Genomic DNA, 23,536 nt, shown 5'->3' with positions numbered 1-23,536 from the left:
ACATCACAGATTTATGGTTTTGTACCTGCCTGCATATTCACCCTTCCTCAACCCAATAGAGGAGTTTTTCTCTGCCTAGAGGTGGAACGTGTTTGGTCACCACCCACATGACCAAATGTCTCTTTTGGAAGCCATGCGTGCCGGATGTGAGGACATGAGTCCAAAGGACTTCCAGGGATGGATAAGGCACTCCAGAAGGTTCTTCCCCAGGTGCATGGCAAGAGAAAACATTAGATGTGATGTTGAAGAAAACCAGTGGCCTGATGCTAGAGAGAGGCAGGATTAGCCCCTCAATTATTTGTTTGAATTACAGTATATACTTTTAGTTTCTACCTTTTTTTTCTCATTACTGTAATTCCGTAAATTACTACAGACTATTGAAGCAAACTGCTAATTTTCATTTACCTTAAAGAATTGTTATGTTCTAAAAATTTTAATAAATCATGTGAAAGAATGTCACTCTTTTCTTTGAAGAAAATATTACTTTGTATGAAGTCACTGAAATTGTTCAAACTGTAAAGATGAAAAGTTTGTATTTTCTGTATTGGTGTTTGATGCTAGTGTTTTTACTCTCAGTGTGTTCTGAGTGACGGTGTGTGTTATCTCAGTGAGGGTTGTGCATAGTGTTTGGCTGCACTGAGCGTGTTTTGAGCCATGTGTTAAGAGTTGTGTTGCTTGGAATGAGTTTTGCAGGTGATGTAAACTGTTTAGCTCAGGTATCTGTTGGTAGTGCAGACTGTAGTTAGAGTTTTGCACATGTGACTCCAGTTGTGCCCACTGTCGTTTAGCAATCGAAAAAAAACTGTAACATGTGGGCATCAACCACCCCCTCAGTCTCTGAACACCCCTATCCACCCTACTCCCTGTGATTATAAATGATCCTGGTGTCTGCTGGAAACACAGAGCCACTTATCCTGGCTAATACATTCAACACATTCACACAACACATGCAGGCTCACAGTCATAACATACAGCATGCTATCTGTCACTCAGAGTACATAGCCAGGGAATGGGGAAGTGTGTGTTGTGTTATTGCCTGCAGTCAAATGACACAAGCACAGGCATGGATAAACACACACACAAACACACACACAAACACACACACCACACCACTTCCCAGCTGATCCATCTCAACGTAACGTGTGGATCCAGGAAGAGAGCTCCAGCAGGAGGGGATGCTGTGTGTGTGTGTGTGTGTGTGTGTGTGTGTGTGTGTGTGTGTGTGTGTGTGTGTGTGTGTGTGTGTGTGTGTGTGTGTGTGTGTGTGTGTGTGTGTGTGTGTGTGTGTGTGTGTGTGTGTGTGTGTGTGTGTGTGAGAGAGAGTGTGTAGGGACAGATATCTGTGTCTCTAATGACGTGTGTGGAGCCTGTCTCCATAGATGGCCCACTTAATGACACTCCTTTCCCCAGGCCCCGCTGCTTTAAGGGGGGACCAAACTGCCTGGGGGGCAGGAGGGAACTCATTAAGGCTTCCGCATGCTTCGGTTTGCCTGGCGCCTAGTCGAACTTGGCTAGGTGAACTGAATGAATCTGCTCGCCTACTCCCTAAAAATACCTTTGCTTGAAAAAGTAGTCAATGTCTGTCATTCATGATTTATTTTTTGCAGAGGATATCTTACTCGTGCAATTTTACATCTAACTAAGATGATTAGTGTAGTATTTCTCAAGGGAAAAAAAATGCATGAAAAAGTAGTCTATTATTGAATGACAACAAACACTTAATTGAAGAATCCTTACTGTTGACCCATGACAGATGAAAGTGTGTAGACTTTGGCTCCAAACTTTGGATTGGCTCGAGAAAAAACATGTTTTGCACGAACAGCAGAAAAGAAACCATCACCAAATATTGTCATAATATATGCAAAAACTGTGACGAACTGTTTTGGATGGGAAGCATAAGGACACCTTTAGTGGTGGACAGTAACCAGAAAGGACACGACTATGTCTGACACAAAGTCATAAGGCAGATTCCATAGTATCTCAATCCAGATAGGGATCATATTGCCATGAAGATGGTACTGTTCATCCAGACAGCCTGAGGACTCTACAGTATGTGTGACATGTGTGATGTCATGTATAGTAGCACAATGGTAGTAGCCTTGTAGTATGTCATACACATATGCACACATGCTATACACATATACCAAACTCACATATGCACACCTCAGCTAATTTTGCCGCCTTACACAGGTTTTACCTGAGAGTGAAGGTGTGCTGGGGAGCGAGGCCCGGATGGTGGACAGGTCCATGTTGGGGTGAAAGGTCAGCTGACAGGGTGGTTCCCGATCCTTCCAGGAGCACTGTGGCACTGTGAGGGAGGAGGTACTGGTCCTCGGCCGTGAAGGTCAGGGAAAGGAGCTGGCCGTAGCTCAGGAGATGGTTCCCCAGGAACCTCTCTACAGGAGACAGACAAACAGACATGCATTTAGCTATCTCACATCCTCCGAGAGAGAGAGAGAGAGAGAGAGAGAGAGAGAGAGAGAGAGAGAGAAAGAGAGAGAGAGAGAGAGAGAGAAGATCCTCTTGTCATTACTGTGTGGGATTTCAATTGTTTTGTGTTTGTGTATGTTTGCAAGTGTGTACATCTGAGAGTGAACTAGTAGGGGATTGATTTAGTATGAGTGTGTGTTTGTACGAGTGTGTGTGTAAGTGTGAAAGAGAGAGGGTCCACATTGGGGTGAGTGTGTGTGTGAGGGAAAGAGAGAGAATGAGTGTGTGTGTGTGTGTGTGTATGTATGGTAAAGTGCGAGGGCCGAGGATCTTGTAGCCCACAGATCACAGTGACAGACTGGCTGTAATTACCCTCATTCCAGCACATTAACACCACTTCAAAGAGCCACACACACACACACAGACGCACACACCAAGCCATGCGTACACACACACACATTCCAACCACTTTTCAAACCAGCACACTCACAGCATACAACATGATCAGCAGCCAGGGAGCCTCTAATAAAACAACAAATTGGAAAAACTATCCCTGAAATATACAACATCTTGAGTTATGGGTGGGTGAGGTGAGAGACTCAATAACATGGTGTTTGTGGAAATATGTAAAAATAAAACAATAATCAGTATGCTAAGAGGAGATGGATAAGCATCCATTATTCAAGATTGATTGCAGCAATAAAAACAGCAGTGCACTTTTATAAACGAGGTAGACATTTCTCAGTAAGGCAATAGTGTGAATGACACTTCAGCAGACCTGGGTTCAAACTATTTGAAATCTTAAAAAATGCTTTGAGCATTTGCTTAGCCTCCCTGGAGTGACAGTTGGGCTGGGCTGGGCTGGGCTTGTACTTTTGGGACTTTTCTATTTGTGCTATTGCAAAAGGCAAGCTCAGTCATATTGTATTTGAACCCAGGTCTGTGCCGCAGCAGTGCAACCTCCACTATCAGGCTAAGGTTGCGTGTTTTGAGTGTATTTGTGTGCGTCATGTAGTTTGATCTCTGCTGGTATTGTTAGGGCTGCAGTGGATGTCAGAAGGTGATCCTGTGGGTGGTACGTGGTACCCGAGGCTGCAGTCTGACCACACACACACACACACACACACACACACACACACACACACACACACACACACACACACACACACACACACACACACACACACACACACACACACACACACACACACACACACACACACACACACACACACACACACACACACACACACACACACACCTGTCTGCTCACCTCACAGTCACATCTGATATTTGGAGGACCAGCCTTTATAATCCCAAGCACACTGCCCAGATGACTGCTCTCTGGGTTTATGGACTGATGGTCTGATGGACTGGGTTTATGGGCTGATGGTCTGATGGACTGGGTTTATGGGCTGATGGTTGACCTCTGATCCTACAGATTGTTTAGAGTTGTAATGTTATTTACTGTGTGACGGGCTACAGGTTTGCTCTGCTTTAGGATATTTGGAGGAATTTTGAAGAGCATTATAGAATGATGTTGAAGAGGTGATTCACCTAGTACGGTTTGTGTCATATTTCAGGGGCACAACTTTGGTTTAGAAGTGGGGGGGGGAGACATAACCTAGCAGGGGGTCTGGGACTCCTCCCTCAGAATGTTTTGGGGCATCTAAAGCTAATTTCCTGTATTTCTACTAGGGCTTTCCCCGACCCAAAACAATATTCGTTGCCAAGAGTAGTCTTTTTTTGACCAATCGATTGGTCGAAATTGTAAAATGTGTATTTTCCCATATATTGAAACACACGATGTATTTGAATAAAATCAACGATATGATGCTTTAAGCATGCTATTTGATTAAATAACTAAGCCTGAAGAGGGAGCCAGAGATAAAGATAGCAAAACCAGAAAAAAAACTGTTCCCGACCCTCTTTCTCACGCTGACACTGGACTTGGCAGATTCTGCTGTTATGCTCTTGAAGTTACTATAATTGGCTGGCAATCTATTCCATTTGGAGTGCCAATTTGTCTTTCCATTTCCACTAATCTGTAACTTTTATTGCCAACTATGTAAAAAAAAGCCTACATAAATCCAACACATAAAAACATTGCAGCCTGCAGGTAGAAAATATACTGATAAAAATAAATATCTTATAAATCACATCAGCTATACGCATGGCATGTTTGAAACTAACTTGAAATATTGTATTAAATATCAACTTGGTTGCCCAGAAACTTGCGCTAGCCAACTTGAAACATTGTATAACATATTCTGGGCCCTCAGAGTTTCCCGCGCCAGTGACCTTGGGCCATACACAGCTGTCGGCTGGTTGTGCAATGGATAAGAAGTAATTAGGTATTGCATTTTTCCCCTTCATGACAAGTGGTTATCAAAGGGAGAAACCTGGAAATATTTTTCAAATATTTTGAGGGACTATTGTCATTCTCAATTGATTCTAAAAACAGACATTGTTTACTTGCTGTTTGAGGTGAAGAGACATTTATTTGAGAAGCTCCATAGCTCACTAGTGGTGGTGAGTAAAAAGGATCGGCCACTTTTTTTCAATTTTCGCCTAAAATGACATACCCAAGTGTAATTGCCTGTAGCTCAGGCCCTGAAGCAAGGATATGCATTTTATTGGTACAATTTGAAAGGAAACACTTTAAAGTTTGTAGAAATGTGAAAGGAACCTAGGTGAATATATATATATATATATATATATATATATATATATATATATATATATATATATATATTTATTTAGCCTTTATTTAACTAGGCAAGTCAGTTAAGAACAAATTCTTATTTACAATGATTGCTTAGGAACAGTGAGTTAACTGCCTTGTTCAGGGGCAGGCAGAACAACAGATTTTTACCTTGTCAGCTCGGGGATTCAATCCACCAACCTTTTGGGTATTGGCCCAATGCTCTAACCAGTAGGGTACCTGCCACCCCTAATATAACACATTAGATCTGGTAAAAGACATTACAAAGAGAACAACCATTTTTTTGTACATTTTTTGTACCATCATCTTTGAAATGCAAGAGATAGGCCATAATGTATTATTCCAGCACAGGTGCAATTTAGATATTAGCAGTGTATGTGAAAAGGTTTTGTCTGATCCAATGAACCATTGCATTTCTGTTCAAAATGTTGTATTAAGACTGCCCAAATGTGCCTAATTTGTTTATTAATAACTTTTCATGTTCAAAATTGTGTACTCTCTTCAAAGAATAGCATGGTATTCTTCCACTGTAATAGCTACTGTAAATCAGACAGATCAGTTAGATTAACAAGCTTTTTGCCAATATCAGATATGTCTATGTCCTGGGAAATGTTCTTGTTAATTTCAACCTCATGCTAATCGCATTAGCCTACATTAGCTCAACCATCCCACAGGGAACCCAACAATCCTGAATAAGTTAAGACAATCAGAGATACTATCAGACATTCACAAGTGGCATATTTATAGGCCTACATTTGCGCACAGCCAGGTAGACTAGTCCTACAGTACTTCTACACAGTATGTGTAATCAGGTGGACGTCCTTACTCAACATTGACAGGAGCAGGAACATTGACATAAATAAAATGACAAAACTCGTAAATGGAATGAAATAAACAAAAACGTGTTTCTCACAAGTGTAGCATGGGTTGTGGGTTCTGCAAAACACATGTTCACTCTGACAATGACAACAGTAAAAGACAGTAATAATAATATCTTGAATGCATTAACAGAAATGACTGTACCTAAACAAACTTTGCAGATGATAAATTATGGGAATTAATGGACGGCTAAATGCAGGCTACGACTGGTGATATATCTAATGAGAAATGATAGACGCAGCAAACAATGCACACAATGAAGTTATGAAACAATGAAAACCCAAGAAATGGTGGCAGAGAGACGTGTCTTGTGCATCTGAGCTACAATCCTTATTTTCTTGGACTGTGGCATCCCCGCGGCTTCCTCAATGGATTAGTCCACTGAGACAGGCACAAATCACACAAGTGTCCATGTGCCATGAAAAAAACATCTATTTGCAACTGCTCGACTAAAAACAACTAATGTTTTCAATACATATCCCTTTTGTCATGCAGTATTCCATATTAGGCACGCAGACCTTATGAAAGTTGCACTGTATACTGTTAATCTTATAATAATTCAAATATCGTGATACATAACTTGACCTTTCTGCCATCCATTGTGACATGTGGGAGGATAACCAACTTTCCAATTAATGGCAATGCATTTCTTAGCAGCTATAAATGCGATATTAAACAGGATCTTCTGACAACAGTCTCCAGTATCAACATTTCAAAGCAAACATAAACAGGAAGAAGGGAGAATCTGTAGACATGCTGAGATAAAAAAAACATACTATTTCCAGATTTCAGCCAGCCTTCACAAGATCATAGCATATGCAAATATTCCCCTTTTGTGCTTTCCACCTTCATCAGAGGACATATATTTCTGAGTGCATGATATTCAGTTTCACTGGAATATAGTATGTTCTGTGGATGGTCTTAAACTGCAGTAATGTATGTCTGAGATGATATGAACATGACTGGGTATTTAAAAATATCTGTATAGATTCATCATCATCAGTAGTGTCTCCCAGGTCTTCCTCATGTTTTTATTTGACATGTTATGTTTTGTTTGGAAAAGCTTCTACCAATCGTTTCGTTACTGTTTGGAAATCAACTTCAGAGGTTTGTCAGACTACCTTAAAATAGTTTAATATTTGAAGCTTCTGGCTTGTCCAGTGTTTGCTGCTTAGAGAGAATAAAGTATCTGCAAAAGTTCACCTCAGCGCTGTCACAGACTGGTCTTCCCTGGTGGCCTGACCCTGCTGAGACCACAGTCAACATATAATCCTGCTCAGATGAGGCATGACAAAGAATGACCTCGGTGTACATTTATACATTATATTATCCAATAAAGTAATCAATGGTTCAAATAATTGAAATTACCATTATTCCCAGTTGCCTATCCATCAACTCAAGATGGAACTTTGTATCCATTCACTGATTGTATTAATATACTGCAAAATTCACCTGAGCTCTGTAGACTTGTCTTCCCTGGTTTTCTGGCTCTGCTGGGACACCTGTCACCATCTGAGCCTGCTAAGCCATGATGATCATAGTGTTATGTACTGACAGTGCACCATGACAGTGTAGCCTGTAGAGATGTTTATACTGTGGCAGTGTGAACAGTAAGGAATTAGCTAGGGGAAGTGACAGGTTAATAATGTTACATTGCTAGACTGACAAAGCAAAACTCTCAATGCTCTGTCAAAAAAACACAAGAATATCAATCTTCAATCATTTGGCCTCTGGTCTCATTGTTTGATTCAGGTGTAGTGTGATTGAGGCAAAAATAATAGCCAAAGTTGGTGTGCTAGCTAGCTAGCTAATGTTAGACAACTTTTGGCTAGCTCTAATGGTACATCAACTGGGGAAAACTAGCCAAAATATGTGACCGACCAGCTCGATTTGGTCTTATGTAGGAACATTTGAAATCGTGTTTATTTTTTATTTTTACATTGGCCAAAGCAGAGACTCAGAACTAGAAAAGGGTATTTCATACACTACAGTTGAGGAACAACAGGAAAGTAATTATACTTTGGAAGTTGATAAACTTGTAACCTCACTTTTGAGAAAATTGCCTTTGAATGTTTTGGAACACCTATTAACATTAGTTAGCTAATAGTACACTAACTTAAAATGACTTTCTGACAAAATTAGAAACGTGTAATATCTGAAAATTAAGCTAACTAGACTAGACTAGACACTTCTCCCTCTCTGTCATGGATGCCATGGTTGCCCTTAGTTGGTAGATTTTTTTATACAACAGCCTTCTGTGTGTTCTCTTTTCGACTCTATCTGCATGTTTGCAATCAAACGCCAGAATTTTCTCAATCTCCTGTCATACTCCATCTAGCTATTATACTCTAATTCCACTGATTTCAAAACGTTGTCTTCCAGAAAGTGGAGAACAGCACTTATGCAGTTCTACTACGTGATATCTTTCAAAAAAAGACCAGCTCATGTTATAGACAGAAGCGTGCTACATGGAAGACCCATTCAAACTCACCTCTCGGCAAGTCCAGCCCACTCATTCAGCTGGACAGCCTAGTGGTTAGAACGTTGGACTAGTAATTAAAAGGTTGCAAGATTGAATACTCAAACTGACAAGGTAAAAATCTGTTGTTCTGTCCCTGAACAAGACAGTCAACCCACTGTTCCTAGGCCATCATTGAAAATAAGATTTTTTTTCTTAACTGACTTGCCTAGTTAAATAAGAAATAAAAAATAATCTCAGACTATCATGGCTAGCGGGAAGATTGCAATCGTTTTCTGTGGCTAAACCAACTAGGCTCGTAATTTAACAATTTTATTTGTATTTACAGATGGCATACACATTTGTTATTAATGTACATGAAAGTTCACATGTTCCAGAGGGCCTTTCTGCCCAAACATAAAAAAGTTTAGGTTCAAATGGCTCTCCTGGGAACTAGTGACGCGCGACATAGGCACTTCCTGAGTCACATATGCCATTGTACCATTAACATGGATTACTATTAATGGGTTTGTCACAGGAGAGAAACAGACAAGAGATAACAGAGCACTACCAGCCAGTTCTGTGAGTCAGAACAACATTGTTTTCTGCTTCCACTCAATATGCACGCTGTGAGTGTTGGTGTGTTGTTTTATGTGTGTGTGTGTGTGTGTGTGTAGGTCCGTCTGTGTGTCTGTGTGTGTGTTTTGAATGTGCCTTTTCAATCTCTGTGTGTCTGTTATTAAGTGATGTGCTCAACCTAAACTCCACTGACCCCCTTCCAGGGACAGACAAATTCTCTGCCTAGATGCCTGACGTCCCAGTGACATTTGATGAACGGTAGAGGAGTCCTGCAATCAATCAAGGGTTTAGACTCTCTCCAAACTAATTAATCAACTCTATTTCAACTAGATAGCCGCCGTCTCACACAAACAACTTTAAGTCCCATGGAGGCCTCTAACTGACATTGACTGCAGTGCAATGGGCATGAAAGCAATACGTGAACAGACAAGCTTTAACTTTACCCAGCAGAGAGCAAAAGAGAGAGAGTGTCCGCGAGTCTGGTGACCTCCTCTAAACATTATACACACACACACACACAATTTGCCAATATAGCAATGTTTTCTTCTCTAAAAACACCCCAAAAACATAATCTACTTTGTGGGTGTAATGGAGTCTGATATGGTAATGTACAGCTAATGAGAGTGCGCCAGTGATGTTTTAAGTGGGGGTCATCGAGTTAGATTATCTTGAACATTCTAAACACAGAAAAAAATAAACGTCCTCTCACTGTCAACAGCAAACTTAACATGAGTAAATATGTGTATGAACATAACAAGATTCAACAAGTGAGACATAAACTGAACAAGTTCCACAGAGATGTGACTAACAGAAATGGAATAATGTGTTCCTGAACAAAGGGGGGGTCAAAATCAAAGTAACAGTCAGTATCTGGTGTGGCCACCAGCTGCATTAAGTACTGCACTGCATCTCCTCCTCATGGACTGCACCAGATTTGCCAGTTCTTGCTGTGAGATGTTACCCCACTCTTCCACCAAGGCACCTGTAAGTTCCCAGACATTTCTGGGGGGAATGGCCCTAGCCCTCACCCTCTGATCCAACAGGTCCCAGACGTGAGATCCGGGCTCTTCGCTGGCCATGGCAGAATACTGAGATTCCTGTCTTGCAGGAAATCACACACAGTACGAGCAGTATGGCTGGTGACGTTGTCATGCTGGAGGGTCATGTCAGGATGAGCTTGAAGGAAGGTTACCACATGTCTTCCCTGTAACGTCCAGCGTTGAGATTGCCTGCAATGACAACAAGCTCAGTCCGATGCTGACACACTGTCCCAGACCAGAGTACAGGCCTCGTTGTAACGTTCATTCCTTCGACGATAAACGCGAATCTGACCATCACCCCTGGTGAGATAAAACTGTGACTCGTCAGTGAAGAGCACTTTTTGACAGTTCTGTCTGGTCTGCCTTACAACAGGCCTACAAGTCCTCAGTCCAGCCTCTCTCAGCCTATTGCGGACAGTTTGAGCACTGATGGAGGGATTGTGCATTCCTGGTGTAACCCTGGCAGTTGTTGTTGCCATGCTGTACCTGTCCCGCAGGTGTGATGTTCGGATTTACCGATCCTGTGCAGGTGTTGTTACAAGTGGTTTGCCACGGCGAAGACGATCAGTTGTCCGTCCTGTCTCCCTGTAGCGCTGTCTTAGGCGTCTCACAGTATGGACATTGCAATTTATTGCCCTGGCCACATCTGCAGTCCTCATGCCTCATTGCAGCATGCCTAAGGCACGTTCACGCAGATGAGCAGGGACCCTGGGCATCTTTCTTTTGGTGTTTTTCAGAGTCAGGAGAAAGGCTAAGTTTTCATAATTGTGAACTTAATTGCCTACTGTCTGTAAGCTGTTAGTGTCTTAACGACCGTTCCACAGGTGCATGTTCATTAATTGTTTATGGTTCATTGAACAAGCATGGGAAACAGTGTTTAACCTCTTTACAATGAAGATCTGTACAGTTATTTCTATTTTTACAAATTATCTTTGAAAGACAGGGTTCTGAAAAAGGGACGTTTCTCTTTTTGATGGGTGAAGGTTTGTCCTGAACCTTCTGGGGCTCACATCCAATCAGAGATCATAGTGGTGGTTTGTCCTGAACGTTCTAGGGCTCACGTCCAGCGCAGAGGCAGCCTGTCCAGGAATCTTGGCAGGAACGTTACTGCAGAGGATGTTTACTGAAACTTCTCCCACTCTCTCCCTCGTCCTTTTGTGCTTACCCTCCTATTTTTCCTGTCTCTTTCTCTCCTTTTCCCCTCTCCATTTCTCTCCTGCCGGTATGCTCCCTCTCTCCCTTCTCCCTTCATATCCATTTCTCTCTCCCTATCCCCTTCCTCTCCCTCTCTCCGTGTCCAGCCTATTTATGCGAGAGCCTGCCAAGCTGAGGTGATAGCAGACTGTGTGGTGGCGTTCATGTCGAGTGAAGCTCTTAATGACCATCTCTCCCTTCAACCCCCCCCCCATCTTTCCCGATGGCAGAGAGCTGGGTTGGATCTGAACTCACCACCTGGTTTGATTCCCCCAGGGAATCTCAGGCTCATGAGCTGAAAGATTACTTACTATTCAATCACATTTCATTATTCCTAGACTGGTGCCCCTTCTCAGCGAGCCCTATGGGAATGAAGGATGGAGGTGAGACCTACAAGTGATCCTTTGGTTATGTTATACAGTGTAAAACCAGTCACATAATCCTTTGACTGGTGCCCACTCGAGGGTAGCCCTCGAAAGGATCGAGATGGAGATTGAACACATATGGGATCTGATTCTTTGGCTCCTGAAGTGAATGTCATAGCCTGCTCTCCTGCACCAGCCACATGCTCCCTGGCCCCATAGAGGCCAGGCATATAAAGGATAGAACTGCATGTCCCTCTCTTGACATTCTGAAAAATACCTCTCTTGGGGACATGTCCCTCTTGGTTTTCTGGGTTAGCAGTATGGCCTGGTGTAGATAGGGAGATGGACCATGATCGTCAGGCACTAAGGCACATGTGGCTGGTTCTGGATCAGGGCCTGTTGGACCCTTGAGCTTGGAGGATTGGAGAGGAGTAGCACATAACCTGCATTGCTTCAGTGAATGTCCAGCAGTTAAAAATGGAAGCTATGTCAGTGAGGCTGGATTAGCAAGGCTGTTGAAGAAAGTGTTGTTGGCTTGGAATCCATGATAGAATCTGTTGACAAGTGCTCTGTCGTCATAGGAACGTGACCTTTCTATTATGTGTCAGCGAGCAGCAATCTTTTCTTTGCCAAGAGGATGAGGACAAGTGTGGTGGTAAATGAATTGGATAGAGGACCATGTATTCACAACTCTCTTTCTTTCTCTCTCTCGCTCTCACTCTCTCTCTCACTCTCTCTCTCACTCTCTCTTTCACTGCCTCTTTCTGTCTACCTCTCTGACTTTTTCCTCTAAGTCCCTCTCAGCCTTCTCTCTCTCTCTCTCTCTCTTTGAAAGACTCCAGCTGAACTTCCCTGGATAATGCTCTGTGATCTGGGCTCCTCCATTGTGTGTTGGGATTGTGTTCTTTGGCACTGCAGTTTCGCCTGCAGTTTCGCGGGTATTTCTGGAAGTCGGGAAGAAACACGTTGATCCCCAACACTTCTATCTGTTTTCATTACACTGAGAAGCCAACTGATCTGATTCTAGACATTTAAGCGACAGACGTAGTCCGAGACACACTGAAATAGGTGACAAATAGATAAATTGCTTTCCCTCTGCGTGTTGTTTGGTAGCGGTGAATTGTCACTCAGAATTATCCAACACTTTAGTGAGAAAGGCTGCAGGAGGATTACAGCAAATGAAGGAGAGAGAGAGAGAGAGAGAATTTTATCATTAAAGCGGTGTGGCAATAGATCTCCGTATTTTACTACTTGACAAAACAACACCAACAAGCTCTGTTCCGGCGAGATAAGGGGATGGCCACAAGGCAGCTCCCGGCGAGTTTGACCACTAATCACTGTGTGGTGGCCAGCAGAGGCACTGGAGTAATGGACGAGCTTTAAGAAAACAGAGAACTAAACCAAACAATAAATAAACAAACAAACTAAATATATCCAAGTCGACTTAACGACATATAAGGAACTCTAAAAATATCCCTGGACCATGTGGACCAAAGCATCTTCCCTCCGAGGCGTCTTCTGTGATCTCAGGCTTTTCATGCATAAATAGACAGACGCCTGTCTGAATGAACTTGTTTAGTGTGATCAGAGAGCTTGAACATGAAACCATCAGGATGTTTTGGTAGTTAATGGGATTTCTGCTGTTTCTGGTTCTCTCTATCCCTCTCCCTGTTGGCTGCTGCTTCGCTGGGCTGTGTCCTTGGTGCACTGAGTAGCCAGACTGAGCTGAGCCAGGCCGATTTCCCCTTTGTTATTCTTCCAGCTATGGCCAAGACATCCAATTCCATCAGGCCTAGTCTCTCCTACTGATATATAGGATGAGTCCCGAATAGCACCATATTCCCTATTAAGTGCACTACTTTCGACCAGGGTCTATAGGGTACTGTAGTGTACTATGTAGGGAATAAGGTGTAATTTGGGACACAGTCATAGGGAGAGCCTGTAGCAGAGCCAGCTGTAACTCCTCTCTCCTAATGGTCGTGTTAAGAGTCTGCTGTGACAAAATGGTGTTGCAGCATGTGCTTTATGACCTTATGGCTAACGTTATGAGTTATTGTTTAATCGAACAAAGGAATGATCTCGAGCAACAAGTCAAGGGTATTAAAGGTGGCAGACGGTAATATGATTTACATATTTACATGTTAAAAGACCAGCGGGTGTCTGAGCTCTCTCCAAGCACAAACTGTCTTTGTGTAATCTTTCCTCATCCTGGAAGTGCATACAATTCTCTTATCACTCTAGGGCCCAGATCTTCTCCTATAAACTCTAGGGCCCAGATCTTCTCCTATAACTCTAGGGCCCAGATATTATTCTGTAAACTAGGGCCCAGATCTGCTCCCATAACTCTATGGACCAGATATTATCCTATAAACTAGAGCCCAGATCTTCTCCTATAACTCTAGGGCCCAGATCTTCTGCTATAACTCTAGGGCTCAAATATTATCCTATAAACTAGGCCCCAGATCTTCTCCTATAACTCTAGGGCCCAGATACTATCCTATAAACTAGAGCCCAGATCCTCTCCATCTGGGCGGTAGGTAGCCTGGCGGGTAGGAGCATTGGGCAGGTAACCAAAAGGATGCCGGATCAAATCCTCGAGCTGACGCGGTAAAAATCTGTTGTTCTGCCCCTGAGCAAGGCAGTTTACCCACTGTTCCCAGGGAACTGATGATGTGGATGTCGATGAAGGCAGCCCCCTGCACCTCTCTGATTCAGAGGTGTTGGATAAAATGCGGAAGACACATTTCAGTTGAATACATTCAGTTGTACAACTGACGAAGTATCTTTCTTTCTTTATTTTCCAATGAACTCTAGGGCTCAGATCTTCTCCTATAACTCTAGGGCCCAGATCTTCTCCTATAACTCTAGGTCCAGATATTCTCCTATAACTCTAGGTCCAGATATTCTACTATAACTCTATGGACCAGATCTTATCCTATAACTCTATGGTCCAGATATTCTCCTAATATAACTCGAGGGCCCAGATCTTCTCCTATATCTTTAGGTCAAGATCTTCCTCTTTACTTCTATAGACCAGATTATCTCCTATAAACTCAATGGTCCAGATCTTCTCCTATAACTCTATGGTCCAGATTATCTCCTATAAACTCTAAGGCCTATATCTTCTCCTATAAACTCCAGGGTCCAGATCTTCTCATATAACTCCATGGTCCAGATCTCCTATAAATCAATGGGCTAGACCTGGCCAGGTTTTATTTTTGGGAAAACTCCAGGTCCTACTCATATCTCATCTGAAACGTGACATCATCTCTCTTTGTGTATGTGTGTGTGTGTCAGCTCTGTCTCTCTCACCTGGAGCTCTGTAGAAGCCGAGATCATCCTCACTGAGTGGTAGCAAGTAGACAACCCCTTCCTTCCACAGCAGAGGATACTCCTGTCCCCCGGAAAACTGTCCTGACCAGCCATCTGTGTCTGCAGGGAGGGATGGGGGAGGAGGAGGAACATGGCAGAATGACTCAGGATGATAACCACAATATAAGGACTTCATAATTAGCTGATAACTTATGAAAGTCATTAGCTGGTTAATAGCTGAATTCAGTACTTTCAAGATAACCTATGATTGGCTGAAAAAATATATATGATTGGCTGAATACCTTCAAGAAAGTCTGATGTGATGTTGACAGCTGCATGGTGATTAGACGATCTGCAGGCCAATGAGTGTCTGAAGCAGAAACAGGGCGTACATCCAGCTGGATTGTTCTCTTGCAGGTTGAAGGAGCCTGGCTTACACCTACACACACACACACGGACAACGTGACAGGGAACAATTTAATTTACCGGTCATTTGAGAAATGCATTGGGTGCATATGGGTCAGAACACGCAGCTTGTGTAATGAAGCAGCCAATACATTTTCATTTACAAACATTTGCCAAAAAGCTATTCGCGAGAAAATACCAGTTGAAACAGTGCACCTGGGAAAACACCAGTCTAAACAGCGCAACTGGGAAAATACCATTGTCACGCCTTGGTCTTAGTATTTTGTGTTTTCGTTAATTAGTTGGTCAGGCCAGGGTGTGACATGGGTTTATGTTGTTGTATTTCACAGTGGGGTTTTTTAGTTATTGGGATTGTGGCTGAGTAGGGGTGTTGCATAGGTTTGGCTGCCTGAGGCGGTTCTCAATCAGAGTCAGGTGATTCTCGTTGTCTCTGATTGGGAACCGTATTTAGGTAGCCTGGGTTTCACTTTGTATTTCGTGGGTGATTGTTCCTGTCTCTGTGTTAGTGTTCACCAGACAGGCTGTATAGGTTTTTTTCACGTTCCGTTTGTTGTTTTTTGTATTTATAAGTTATTTCGTGTATCGTCATTTGTTCCATTAAAAACATGAGTAACCAACACGCTGCATTTCGGTCCGACTCTCTTTCGACAAACGAAGAGCGCCGTTACAACCATTCTAAACAGAGCACCTGGGAAAACACCATTCTAATCAGCGCACCTGGGAAAACACCAGTCTAAACAGCGACCCTGGGAAAACACCAGTCTAAACAGCGCACCTGGTAGCAATTCCATATGTGACAGTGATTAAAATCTCTTTTAGAAACTTAGGAAAGAGGGGGAATCTAAACATGCAACAACGAGGATGGGTTACTAATATGACTAGGATTGTGCCTTTGGCTTCTGCACAACAAATTGAACGTTGATATGAAAACCAATAGAACAGGAGATGAATGGAAATACATTTGCCAAAATCATATAACTATCCCTGTTTATACAGCAATAAATAAAAGCATTCAAAATACTCCACTAGAAAGCATGACATATCCACAGAGGAATTGAGGATTACCTTCTTTGAAAAAATAACTCTTAGGCCTATGCCTTTTTGGGAAGCCCCAATTTGGGCAGCGAGCTTGGCAGTAGGCCTAGCTGATTATTGAGTTGCGGCTGTCAGGGAAAATCATCTAAAATATGTCTGAAGATAATGTGTCTTGAGGCCTAAGCCCTTTTTGGGAAGGGCATAGGCAGAGGCTGGTGATCTCGCATTAGTTGACTTTTAGCTTTTAGCTTTATATAATTTTAATAAAAACATGTATGATTAACAGGACAATGGTTTAGAGAAATTAAAACGTATTATTGAAATGAAACTGTTCCACAAAATGTGCACATGTGCAGAACAGTAGAAATTGTAGGATAAATTCTAAGCTTCCCCAAACTTGAAACTCGTGGGCCACCTATGAAATATTTATAAAAGACATGCCTCATAATATGAAATATAATATTCAGGTTTCAAAGAATTAAGTATTTTTTCAAAATACATACTGCCACCAGCTCACATTGTAAAGTGTTGGCTTATAGCTTGTTGCCTGTACTTTAATGGTGAATGGGAGGCACTATTCATTTACCAGTTGAGAAATTAAAAGAACAGCTCTTTTTAATCATGCACCAAAACTGGTTTTAACACATTATTGAATTTAGAATTGTTGTGCAATGAATGGGCTGAAGAAAGCACATGTTTTACTCCAGCAGCACCCAGCTCTGTATTCTGTGATTGTGTTGGATAAATAAGATATATAATGAATAACGAAAATACACACAGGCTAATTTAATGATACTAAATGATGAAATTAAGTTATAGACCGATAAGCATGATGTATTTACATTGACTGGTATTTCCATCAATTAATAAAAAGCATTATTTCGCAATGGATTTTTCAAAATCAATGTCAGTTTGGCCGGCAACAGTTTTTTTACTGATATTTTTGTATTTATTAAAGCCGGCATTTGCCGGCTAATGGAAAGCCTGACATGCACGCACAAAACATATCGTCATTGCTTCGTCATTGTACTCCTGTGCTACTTTACCCACTGTTTCTGTGTAGCTTGTTGTAGCTAATCTCTCCATATTGTGGAGCAAGCTTAGAGACCATCACTAGGCCATGTGAGTCTGTGTAGATGAGAGAATCTGCCAAGTGAACATGTGTTGCTGTCTCTGTTGCAGTGTTGAGGCCAAGGAGGAGGCCAAGGCCAATCACCCCACAGCTGGTATCACACTGTGATACACTACCATGTGAGTGTGTGTGTGAGTGTGTGTGTTGGTGTCTGGGTGTGTATAATTCGTATATATTTTTTCAATATTTTTTAAACCTCAACTCCAACATACTCTCCTGCATCCCGCCTCACCCAATGTGGTACAGTTATCCTATTTTCTTTACTTTAGAATTGGAACCCCCAAAAGCAGCTAGCTAGCTAACTAGCTACTAGCTAGTCGTCAGGTAGTCGCTGCTAGCGGTCATCAGCTAACCTTTAGCCCAGACAACTCCTTCCAGTCTGCACAGCGCGATTCAACCCAGAGAAAGCCGGACTCTTTTCCCCACATCCCCGGACTCCTACCGCAAGCTCTGAACCTTTTCACCTGGATCATCGCAGCTAGCTAGCTGCTATCCGAGTGGCTACTCCTGGCTAATGTCTCTGTCCCGAAGCAAGCACCATTTAGCCTGGAGCTAGCCTATGCTAGGCCCATCTCCCGGCTAGCTGAAGAGGTCCATCAGCCACTTCCTGGGGCTACAATACGTATTTTGCCAATTGGCCTGGCACGGAGCCCTGCCGATTCTTCACGACTGGTCTACCAACGTAATCCACCCGAGGGGGATTTCAACAGGCTTCTCCGTCACGGCGTCCCCTGAATGCCCATCTGCTAGCCACAGCCAACTAGCTGTCTAAAGCATATCGGACTGTTGGCTGAAGAGGTCCATCAGACAATTTTCTTGGGCTACAATACCTATTTTTGCCAATTGGCCTGTACCCTTTTACTATACGGAGCCCTGCCGATCCATCACGATTCTTCTGCCGACGTAACCTCCCGAGGGGGCTACAACTGACTCTTCCATCGCAACGTCCCCCTAAGGCCCTTCTGCTAGCCTGCTAGCCCGGCCCGCAAGCTGTCTCCAGCCCGCTTAGCTACTCACTAGGCCCCATGATCACTCGGCTACCCATACCTCTCCCTAATGTCAATATGCCTTGTCCATTGCTATTTTGGTTAGTGATTATTGTCTAATTTCACTGTAGAGGCTCCAGCCCTGCTCAATATGCCTTAGTTAACCCTTTTGTTCCACCTCCCACAGATGCGGTGACCTCACCTGGTTCAAATGGTGCCTCTAGAGACAATACCTTTCTCATCGTCACTCAATGCCTAGATTTACCTCCACTGTATTCACATCCTACCATACCCTTGTCTGTTTATTATGCCTTGAATTTATTCTTCCGTGCCCAGAAACCTGCTCCTTTTACTCTCTGTTAAGAACAAACTAGAAGACCTGTTCTTATAGCCTTTAACAGTACCCTTATCATACTCATCCTCTGTTCCTCTGGTGATGTAGAGGTTAATCCAGGCTCTGCAGTGCCTAGCTCCACTCCCATCCCCCAGGTGCTCTCATTTGTTGACTTCTGTAACTGTAAAAGCCTTGGTTTCATGCATGTTAACATTAAACGCCTCCTCCCTAAGTTTGTTTAATTCACTGCTTTAGCAAACTCTGCCAATCTGGATGTCCTAGCAGTGTCTGAATCCTGGCTTAGGAAGGCCACCAAAAACCCTGAAATATCCATCCCTATCTATAACATTTTCCGATAAGACAGAATTGCCAAAGGGGGCGGAGTTGCAATCTACTGCAGAGATAGCCTGCAGAGTTCTGTCATACTATCCAGGTCTGTTCCCAAACAATTTCAGCTTCTACTTTTAAAAATCCACCTTTCCAGAAACAAGTTTCTCACTGTTGCCGCTTGCTACTGACCACCTTCTACTCCCAGCTGTGCCCTGGACACTATATGTGAATTGATTGCCCCCAATCTATCCTCAGAGTTCGTACCGTTAGGTGACCTAAACTGGGACATGCTTAACACCCCGTCCGTCCTACAGTCTAAGCTAGACGCCCTCAATTTCACACCAATGATCAATGAACCTACCAGGTACAACCCCAAATCAGTAAACACGGTCACCCTCATAGATATCATCCTAACCAACCTGCCCTCCTAATACACCTCTGCTGTCTTCAACCAGGATCTCAGATATCACTGCCTCATTGCCTGCATCCGTAATGGGTCTGCGATCAAGCGGCCACCCCTCATCACTGTCAAACACTCCCTAAAACAATTTCTAATTGATCTGGCCCGGGTATCCTGGAAGGATATTGACCTCATTCCATCAGCAGAGGATGCCGGGTTATTTTTTAAAAGTGCTTTCATCACCATCATAAATAAGCATGCACCATTCAAAAAATGAAGAACCAGGAACAGATATAGCCCTTGGTTCACTCCAGACCTGACTGCCCTTGACCAGCACAAAAACATCCTGTGGCGTACTGCATTAGCAACAAATAGCACCCAAGATATGCACATTTTTAGGGAAGTTAGGAACCAATATACACAGGCAGTTAGGAAAGCAAAGGCTAGCTTTTTCAAACAGAAATTTGTATCCTGTAGCACAAATTCCAAAACGTTCTGGGACACTGTAAAGTTTATGGGGAATAAGAGCACCTCCACCCAGCTTCCCACTGCACTGAGGCTAGGAAACACTGTCACCACCGATACATTTTTCTATGCCTGGTCATGCTTTCCACCTGGCTACCCCTACCCCGGTCGACAGCCCTGCACCCCCCACAGCAACTTGCCCAAGCTTCTCCCATTTCTCATTCACCCAAATCCATATAGCCGGTGTTCTGAAAGAGATGCAAAATCTGGACCCCTACAAATCAGCCAGGCTAGACATTCTGGACACTCTCTTTTTAAAATGATCTGCCGAAATTGTTGTAACCCCTATCACTAGCCTGTTCAATCTCTCTTTTGTATCGTCTCTTTTGTATCGTCTGAGATCCCCAAAGATTGGAAAGCTGCCGCGGTAATCCCCCGCTTCAAAGGGGAGACACTCTAGACCCAAACTGTTACAGACCTATATCTATCCTACCCTGCCTTTCTAAGTTCTTCAAAAGCCAAGTTAACAAACAGATCACTGACCATTTCTAATCCCACCATACCTTCTCCACTATGCAATCTGGTTTCCGAGCTGGACATGGGTGCACCTCAGCCACCCTCAAGGTCCTAAACGATATCATAACCGCCATCGATAAGAGACAATACTGTGCAGCCGTATTCATCGACCTGGCCAAGGCTTTTGACTCTGTCAATCCCCACATTCTTTTCGTCAGACTCAACTGCCTTGGTTTCTCAAAGGACTGCCTCACCTGGTTCACCAACTACTTCACAGACAGAGTTCAGTGTGTCAAATCGGAGGGCCTGTTGTCCGGACCTCTGGCTGTCTCTATTGGGGCACAATAGGGTTCAATTCCCGGGCCGACTCTTTTCTCTGTATACATCAATGATGTCACAATTGCTGCGAGTGATTCTCTGATCCACCTCCACGCAGACGACACCATTCTGTATACATGTGGCCCTTCTTTGGACACTGTGTTAACTAACCTCCAGACGAGCTTCAGTGCCATTACAACTCTCCTTCCATGGCCTCCAACTGCTCTTAAATGCAAGTAAAACTATATAAATGCTCTTCAACCGATCGCTGCCCGCACCTGCCCGCCCATCCAGCATCTCTACTCTGGACAGTTCTGATTTAGAATATGTGGACAACTCCAAATACCTAGGTGTCTGGTTAGATTGTAAACTTTCCTTCCAGACTCACATTAATCATCTCCAATCCAAAATTAAATCTAGAATTGGCTTCCTATTTCACAACAAAGCATCCTTCACTCATGCTGCCAAACATACCCCCGTAAAATTGACTATCCTACCGATCCTTGACTTCGGCAATGTCATTTACAAAATAGCCTTCAACACTCTACTCAGCAAATTGGATGCAGTCTATCACAGTGCCATCCGTTTTGTCACCGAAGCCCCGTATACTACCCACCACTGCGACCTGTATGCTCTCGTCGGCTGGCCCTCGCTTCATATTCGTCGCCAGACCCACTGGCTCCAAGTCATCTGTAACTCTTCTCAGCTCACTGGTCACCATAGCAGCACCCACCTGTAGCACTCGCTCCAGCAGGTATATTTCACTGGTCACCCCCAAAGCCAATTCCTCATTTGGCCGCCTTTCCTTACAGTTCTCTGCTGCAAATGACTGGAACATATTCCAAAAATCACTGAAGCTGGAGACTCATATCTCCCTCTCTAACTTTAAGCACTAGCTGTCAGAGCAGCTCACAGATCACTGCACCTGTACATAGCCCATCTGTAAATAGCCCATCCAACTACCGCATCCCCATACCGTTATTATTATTTTTCTCCTTTGCACCCCAGTATCTCTACTTTCACATTCATCTTCTGCATCTATATCACTCCAGTGTTAAATTGCTGGACGTGTGTGGTGGTGGTGGTGTGTGTGTTTGTGTGGCTGTGTGTGTAGGGGAGTCAGTTGGTGTGTGTGTGTGTGGGTGAGAGTGTTGGGGGGAGGTTCTGTGTGTCTTAGTGGGTGTTTGTGTGTGTGTGTTGTTTAGAAACAGGATTATGTAAGGGAAAGAGAGTCCTTGTTCAATGACGCATGAAATAATACACAACACAACAAAATAAACATGCCAAAAAACTGTGAAGAATATTTCAACACTGGAGACATTGTGGTTGCGTGTTTGGCTAAGTTCAAACTAGTGATTTGTCTGTGTTGTGTCTGTCTGGTCAAATCTTAGAGAGCAGAAGAAAAATGATAAAAATATGGGTGTTGAGAGGGTTAAGTACAGACAGAAAGTCTAAAATAATCATGTTTCCCCAGTCTTTTCAGAAGCATTATGACTAAAAAGGCCCCAGAACACATCACATTGATACCAGTGGAGGCTCCTCAGAAAAGGAAGGGGAGGACCATCCTCCTCTGTGAATTTCATTAAAATAAAAAGTGAAAAAAAGGGATGCTTTTTTAGATAGGACTATACTAAATAGATTCACATGTCAACCAAATAATAGATTAAACACACATTTTGCAATAAAATGGTCGACAGTAGCCTCAACAGCACTCTTTAGGGTATCACCATGGTGTAGCGGGAGAACAGCTACCTCCAGTCTTCATCTGGGTACATTGACTTCATTACAAAACCTTGGAGGCTCATGGTTCTCACCCCCTTCCATAGACTTACACAGTAATTGTGATAACCTCTGGATGACCTCCTCCAACCTATCAGAGCTCTTGCAGCATGAACTGACATGTTGTCCACCCAATCAAAGGATCAGATAATTAATCTAATAATGAAAGCATTAGCTACAGCTAGCTACCACTGCAGTGCATAACGTTTGAAAGAAAGACAAGAGTTTTGAACAAATGTATTTATTTAAAAATGAAGGAGAAGCAAGAGAGAGCTAGCTATATTTCATAGTATTTTTTTCACTTTCACTTAGCTAGCGAAGGCAGCTAGCTAGTTTAACATATGTTAGCTAAACTGGATCTCTTCCAAGCTTTTGGTTTTATTAATTATGTGATCATGCTGTTTGTATGTGGCTGTTATGAAAGTGAAATGTGTTTGCGTGTGATCAGGGGTGTATTCATTCCGCCAATTCTGTTGACAAACATTTCTTAAAAGGAAGCAAACAGAACCAAACGGGAATAAACATACCTGAATTTGTCCAATAGAAACTCTCGTTTTCAACTGTTGGGCTAATGATTACACTCTAGATCAGCTAGATGCAGGCAAGAGTGTGCAAGGCGATATTGAATTGGTCAATGTTTTGTTACCTTCTTTACTCACATTTTTCTCTCAACATTTTTACATTGTACTTTTTAGTATTTTAGCAGACACTCTTATCCAGAGTGACTTAGCTAGTGCATTCATATTTAGACCGCCAGATGGGACAACTGCATATCATAGGCAAAGTACATTTTTCCTAATTAATGTTGCTATCGGTTACTTTGTGTGTGTGTG

The 23,536-nt window shown here is 42.9% G+C and overlaps 1 protein-coding gene across 1 annotated transcript in view; it reads right to left on the bottom strand.

Annotated features, from left to right (window-relative positions):
* Positions 1-23,536, bottom strand: part of LOC135518155 (laminin subunit gamma-3-like) — a 230,514-nt gene that overhangs the window by 112,775 nt on the left and 94,203 nt on the right. The window contains exons 8-10 of the mRNA XM_064943080.1: positions 15,285-15,421; positions 14,983-15,102; positions 2,198-2,396 (exon numbers count right to left, since the gene is read on the bottom strand). Coding sequence (XP_064799152.1) covers positions 2,198-2,396; positions 14,983-15,102; positions 15,285-15,421 — 456 coding nt within the window. The remainder of the gene's footprint in view (positions 1-2,197; positions 2,397-14,982; positions 15,103-15,284; positions 15,422-23,536) is intronic.

This window comes from Oncorhynchus masou, chromosome 28 (genome assembly GCF_036934945.1).
Source record: "Oncorhynchus masou masou isolate Uvic2021 chromosome 28, UVic_Omas_1.1, whole genome shotgun sequence".
NCBI lineage: Eukaryota > Metazoa > Chordata > Actinopteri > Salmoniformes > Salmonidae > Oncorhynchus > Oncorhynchus masou.
This window is presented reverse-complemented; position numbering and strand designations above follow the sequence as displayed.